Source organism: Juglans microcarpa x Juglans regia, chromosome 1D, assembly GCF_004785595.1.
Source record: "Juglans microcarpa x Juglans regia isolate MS1-56 chromosome 1D, Jm3101_v1.0, whole genome shotgun sequence".
NCBI classification, from domain to species: Eukaryota; Viridiplantae; Streptophyta; class Magnoliopsida; order Fagales; family Juglandaceae; genus Juglans; species Juglans microcarpa x Juglans regia.
In genome coordinates, this window is record NC_054594.1 from 44,273,797 (window position 1) to 44,280,933 (window position 7,137).

General features: G+C 34.2%; 1 protein-coding gene across 1 annotated transcript; it reads right to left on the reverse strand.

The window, feature by feature from the left end:
- Window positions 1-1,161: 1,161 nt before the first annotated feature.
- On the reverse strand, window positions 1,162-2,656 carry LOC121261526 (pseudo histidine-containing phosphotransfer protein 6). The gene is made up of 5 exons (XM_041163952.1): window positions 2,442-2,656; window positions 2,076-2,206; window positions 1,767-1,910; window positions 1,479-1,551; window positions 1,162-1,357 (listed from the first exon to the last, which is right to left on the reverse strand). Exons 1-5 carry the CDS (start codon window positions 2,508-2,510, stop codon window positions 1,304-1,306), a joined length of 471 nt encoding a protein of 156 aa, XP_041019886.1. The 5' UTR covers window positions 2,511-2,656; the 3' UTR covers window positions 1,162-1,303.
- Window positions 2,657-7,137: the final 4,481 nt, after the last annotated feature.

Below are 7,137 nucleotides of genomic sequence, written 5' to 3' on the forward strand. Positions count from 1 at the left end.
TAGTAAGAAGAAGCCAAAAAGAATCTTCTAATAAGAGAACAGACTCACTACAAGTGCAGGTGCGGTCCTAGAATTCATTAGAACCGCCATCAATTTAAAAACAAATGTGGAGGAGAAAGGGGATACTGTTTGCCATGTTTACAGGATCGCAGCGAGGCCAGCAAACACTTGTTTTTTTTTTTTTTTTCCCCTTTTCCTAGGCATTCTTTGGTTTTACTTGGTTTTTTCTACGGCAATCTGTTGGTAAATTAGTTGGGTTTGTCGTGAAAGCCATCGTGTATTGAGTCATCGACGTTATCTGGATCTGGATGAGAACTGAATGAAAATACCATCATTTTGTAAAAATAACTCCATTCTTAAAAAATAATTATGAAATGAGCATTGAAAATAACTCTGTGTCTACCGTTGGTACTGTAAAAAAGAGAGGAAAAAAGATTCCATTGTCGCATTTTACTGGTCATTGGGAAGAAGTAGTATCTTGGAAGTGAGGAAAGGTCGCCTGCTTGAAAAGTAACTAGTAATGTATATCAATCAATCAGCCGCATTTGTATCTGAGCTAGACCAGGTTCTGTGACTTGGGACCGTTCGAAATTGGGTAAACTTTTTGACTGTGAGTCTTTAGAGTCGGAACCCTGGCAAGCTACTCCTGAATGATTGATTGATTTGTCATGTCCGATAGAACGACAGTGATAGTTATTAGCCGTTTCGTGCAGGTTTAACGTACTACTGAGTATTTAATTGTTGATAAAAGCGAGACCTCTGATATATGAGTAATGATATATTCACGATATTTTCACGTTAAAATAAAATATTTTATAAAAATATCTTTTATTTAAAATATTATTATATAATGTAAAAATATTATTGTATAATGTGATGTATAAAATATTATAGATAAATCATTTTCCCTAATACATATATATATATATATATGTCTTTTTTCTGACTAAGCAAGTGACAGCACGAAGAGAAAAAGGCCGTGGGAACTAAAAGTAGATAGGCTTTCAAAACTTTTACATTTACATGAGTCAGAAATTCAGTACAGCAAAACTCTTAATGAGGATTCATTCGCATTCAAAGCCACGGCCACGCATGCATTATTCAAAAACAGACGACAAAACTCTAAACTCTATGTATTGGACATGGGTGAGCAGGCGAACGTAGAAAAATAACCCCCATCTCTAATTTCTTTGCCGGTCACTCACATGTACTACAATGTTTTAGAGGGTTAGCTTGGTTTTTAGCAAAGAACCTGAAACAGAAAGGCGGCACTCAAATAACCCTTGTTATTTATGGCATGCTTTTAGTTTTGCATTGGGTACCTCACACCAGCTGCCAAAACACGTTGCTGTTCTATCTGTATCATGAAAGGATAATCATGGCGTTAGACTTTCGTATTCAATGGAGGAGGTATGATGGAGAAAAGATTGAGAGATTAATGCTAAAGAAAAGAAAACTAGGGGAGTTTGTGGATGTACTTGGAACAATTCGTGCAACTTGTTTTTGAGGTAGCAATACTCATGCTCTAGCAGCTCCAAAGCTCTCAAACACCTGATCAAGACAAAAATCCCAGATTGTAAAAATTCTCTAGCAACATTTGCAGCGCTCACTCTCTACTCTCTAGGAGTAAATAGCCAAAAAAGTAACGCTTTGTCGTGCACTCCTCTGACTACAGGGAGGGAGGGGGAGAGAGAGAGGGGGGTGGTGAAAAAGTGAAAGGGAAAGGTGCGAAAGCACGAGTCTAGAGGAGGAAAGGGCGCACACACCCGGCACGGTTGTTCTGTTCAGAAGCAGCGCGAAAGGCGACGCAAACGTTTCTGACTCTTTTGGCACCTATGCTCGAGCTGCTACCCATAAACTGATTCAAATGGATTCCCATTTTCTTGTAGTCCGAGAAGTCCCTCTCCATCCTGTCGCATCACAAACGCAATAACCAATTTAACCCCATTATAATAATCTGAACAAAACAAATGTTAAAATTCAAATACCTTTTACCAAAACCCGTTAGAGCAAAACAAAATGTTGCTTGTGCAAGTGTGGGTGCGTGCGTGTGTAAGATATATAGAGGGACTCACAGCAGTCCTCTGAGGTTTCTTAAGAGCTTCTCAGACTCATGGAAATAGATGTTAACAACCTCACAGACAAAGTTCGGAGAGGTCTCATCTTGAAGCTGCTGAAGCTGCAAGAATTGCTCATCCAGCACACCCTGCAAAAACAAACCACCTGCAACCGTTATATATCTTTCATACACGACCGAAGTACCATAGATATGGCACTCAAAAAAGCAATCAAAATTGTAGCTCTTTGCTTGACAAAAGTATGGAATATATAGAAATGGAGAGTTCAGTCTGCTGTTTATCATTTTTCCCCGCAGAGTTTGAGAATTCAAGTGATAATGGCATTGGAACGACAATAACAGCGAAAGAAACGAGAAAGATTACCTGGTGGAAGAGTAAGGCGAGCAAACGATTCATGTCGGCCCGCAACCGATCCGCACCCAACCCAAGCATCCAAATAGGAAGACCCGTCTTGTCTAATCACTCTTGAACCCGAAAACAACAATAATGAAGTGGCTACCTAGCTTGGTTTTCAATCCCCTACCGAGAGATTTTTGGTTTCTTTTCTTCCTTCACTTGCTTCGGGGTTCAGGGTTTTGTGTACTTCAGGAGCGGGAATACAACCTTGTCGTGACAACTATTTAAAGGCAAGCGGTGGCTTGGACCCCACCGTTGCAACAGCTAGCCTTCAAGAATACTCACAAAAGTCACCATAAAGACTATTTTTACACGCACCAAAAGTTTTTGGCACTTCTTATTTGTTTTTTTTAAGAGTAATACGGTCATAACTTGTTATTTTTTATTTTTAAAAAAGTGATCTTTATTATTAAAATTTTAATCTTTTTTATGTACATCTTATATATATTTATATTTATTTAAAATTAAGTGTGCGATGCTTATAATTATATGACTGTAAATATAATTTATCTTTTATTTTTTAATAGTACTTCTATATTACTAGAGCCATAACCTATGAAGATTGCATACGCTAGATGAATGTATCTGTATGGGGGAGATTACTTGCTTATCTAGTGGTGCGAACCAAGGTGCATGGCATGTGAGTTTCATTTATAGAAAAGTAACGATACTCATCATTTTACACTAAATATCATATATATATTATTCCTGATAAATTAATTAAATTGTTCTATTTATTATTTATATATCATATACTTGTTAGAAGAAAAATAAAAAAAAATTAAAAGAGATGTAATGTCCGGTATTCAAAATGTTGTATTTAGATAGTGAGTTGAGATGATATGAGTTGAATAAAATATTATTAAAATATTATTTTTTAATATTATTATTATTATTATTAAATTAAAAAAATTAAATTATTTATTATATTTTTATGTAAAAATGTAAAAAAAATTATAAACAAATTTTTGTAACCAAACGGCACCTTATTGTTTCCAGGAAAAAAAATAAAAAAAGGTTTGTGTAGGATTGAAGAGGGGGTAGTCACGCACGAGACCGTGGGTTGGAATAAATTATAAAATGGGGAGGAGGGCGTGCAGTGTGGAACTTATCGAGGTGAATGCGGGGTATCTACCGGACCAGCCTACAAACCACATTTCTCTCCGAACTGGAACAAGCTGAAGGGAATGATCTTCACCTGCTGTCCCCGTAACCGGTCACCTCGCGTGCTGTCTGTTTGTGGCAGATCGGTGCGGCGCTGTACCCTCACTCCCACCCGACAACTGCCTGTAACCGGTGATTGTCAGTCACTTCACCTATCCTTAAATTGATATAGAATAAAATATGAAACAATTGCTTTAAAAAACACAGAACAAAAATTGCACAGAACCTTTTTAACCTTTTTTTAATTTTTTTTTTTTTAAAAAATCCCTTGCATTCTACCAAGCACATCCTCTGCTTCACATTTTCTAACTTCACTTCATTTTTATTTTATTTTGGGTCTCTCTCTGTGTCTGTGGAGAGAATAATGTTTACAATCGTTGTTTACTGTTATGGAAGAGCTTGCTCTGAGCCTGCATTGAAGTATGGGGAGGAACAGAGCGCTCGGAAAAGGCCCTGGATGGAGCTGACGGTGACGTGCGAGCTACTCAATAGGTCATCTTGGCACGTGGCAAAACGGGTAATACCTTTACCATTTTTATTTTGAGTAATAATATACTTACGATATTTTATACAATATATTCTTCAATAATATATTAAATAAATAATATTTTTATAAAATATCTTATAAAAATAATATAATTTTATAAAAATATCATTTATTTAACATATTTATGTACAATGTGTTATATAAAATGTTATAGATAAATCATTTTCTTTTTATTTTTGTTTGGGTGGTGGAATATACTTGAAAGGAAAAAAGTACGGCTATATACTCTCTGCACACCTCACATGTCTTTTTTTTTTTTTTTTTAACTCAGCATATGAGGTATGTTACGATTATAAGTTGATGTAAATAATTACACAAAGCAAAATGATATTATGCTTTCAAAGTTTGCATCCTCAACTTCAACCTTCATGTATATTTTTTATTTTTTTTTAACTTAAAAGTTAAGGAATTAACTATTAATATATTAGTATATTTTATCATTATAAAATATTTTAAAATGTTTACAAAATACTTTAAATAAAAAAAATTACAATATACACTAAAGAGGAGTTTATGTTAATGACGGAACTTTTGAAAATGGTTGGTAAAAGATGTTAAAATATAAAATAAATAATAAAAATTTACATCTTCCTGTCAGTTTAAGCTTTTGGAATAATTGATGATTTCACATAATATCATAGTAGAGGTCTTGAGTTCGAACCTGACTCTAAACTTTACATCATTTAATTAAATATTCCATGTGTTGGGGTACCCATTGAGAGAGAGTCTGGCTCACACATGAGTAAGAATATCAAGATATAAAATAAATAATAAAAATCTATATTTTTCTATCAGTTTAAATTTTTGAGACAATTAATAATTTTACAAAAGGTATAATATGTATTATTGCACAAATGATTAAGGTATCTCATTGCACAATCAGTACGGTATGAGATCACCCAAGAACATTAATGTTGTCTCACAACTTGGTGCAACATGTATTATATATCCAAAATGCTACTCTTTTTGCTGATAGCTCGCTGCTGTTGGATTTTTTTTTTTCCTTAATAATTAAATAAGTATTTTTAATAATATTGTGAATGTTTTTAAAAAAATATATATTTAAAATTATTAAAAAAATATATGTAAAAAAAATGAACTAACGGAAGCTTCCAACAGTAGCTATAGAGCCATTCATTATATATTGCACAAATCATTCGGGTATCTCATTACATAATCAGTACGGCATTAGGTCACCGAAGAACACTAATGTTGTCTCTCAACTTGTTGCTTTAGGAGTGAAAAAAAATAATAATGAATAGGTAAACCAAACTGGACCAGACCGAACTGGTGAGTTTAGTCCGGTCCGATACCGGTTCTATTTTTCTTAAAACCGATTGAAATCGGTCCAGTTCTGATTTTTCCTTTCCTAAGACTGAACCAGTTCATATATATATATATATATTTTATATTATATATAACTTTTATATATAATGTATATAATTATATATAAAATAATTTTGTATTATATGACAAATTACTAATTAATATGATATTAAATTTTAAAATCTTATATAAATAACTATATATTTTCGCTATACTCTATAATACAATTATATTATATATACTATATAACATAACGTAGAAACCAAACCGGACCAGAACAGATTTAAGAGTGTAATCAGTGCGGTATCGGTTATTCAAATCTCAAAATCAGTATATATTGGTTCGGTTCTAAAATATGTCAAAAATTGGACCGAATTGAACCGGCTATACCCCTACTCTTTCTCTCTCTCTCTCTCCTCATCCTCCTCTTCTTTCTCCAACTACCTATTTTGTTTATAAAATCAGTTCTCTTTTCCTAGTTGTTTTGTTTCATCCAAGGTTGAAAAAAGCAAATATGTAGTTTTTTGGCAACATTTGAAAAACACATGTGGCGCGAGAAGGCTCTCAAGCCGCAAATCGATTAGAGAGAAGTGGCGGTTTCACAAAAATCGTTGCGCGTAGGCCTCACAAGGCGCGAACAACTACGTGTGGGCCTCACACGCCATCCATTATGAGAGCTTTTCTCACCACATGTGCTGGACCAACAGACTCGCCACCATAAAGTCCTTCAAATACGACAGTTGTGGCTGCAAAGAGACAGATGCATGGGCACCACACGCCGTCATAGATCTTAAAGTTTACCGGAGTTGGTCCAAATTGTAATCTGTCAATTTTTGTCTCTATCTTACTACTTTCATTATTGTTTTCCTTACTATTTTTTTTTTCAAATTTTGCTAGGATACTCTTATATGTAAATATTTTAGTAAAACATTTGAACTGATGGCGCTCAACAATCACCTCCGACACTTTAGTCCCTTGGCAATCTCTCTCTACCACAACCCACGAGCCCAACTTTTTTACTTTTGCCCCTGGTGCGAGAATCACATGTACTCCTTTGAAAAAGTGTGAAATTTTATGACGACATTTAACTCGATGGAGTTTGGATTCTTTAACTGGTTTTTTATGCTAGAAGTTATCCTATTTGGCCACTAGATCATGAAGACGAGACAATGGACTTCCCTAACAGTCACTTCAAGATAAAATGTAATCACTACAATCACCATGGTCTACGGTCATGGAACTACAATCCCACTCTCAGATTGTATAAAAACTGCTACTTTGTTCAACTCCCTTCTATCAAGGTAGGGCATGAAACATTTATTTGTTTGTAGGGACCATTTATTTTTCTTTTTATATAGTGCTGCATTAGTTAATAAAGAGTGTTTGTTGGGGTCCCTCAACCCCTTGCTCATGTATTTCTGTATCCCTTAATAATACATCGAGCTTGCTTAGAAAAAAAAAGCCTGTGAAAATAATTACAAACAATCTCTCTTTAATATTAAGTACATTAGATCAGCCAACTCTCTTAATTTCATTTAAAAGAGTTTTGCTACTCATCATTCCCACATATCATATATCGAACTTATTTTTATTTTTATTTTTTTTCTAAACTAATTGAATTCTTTT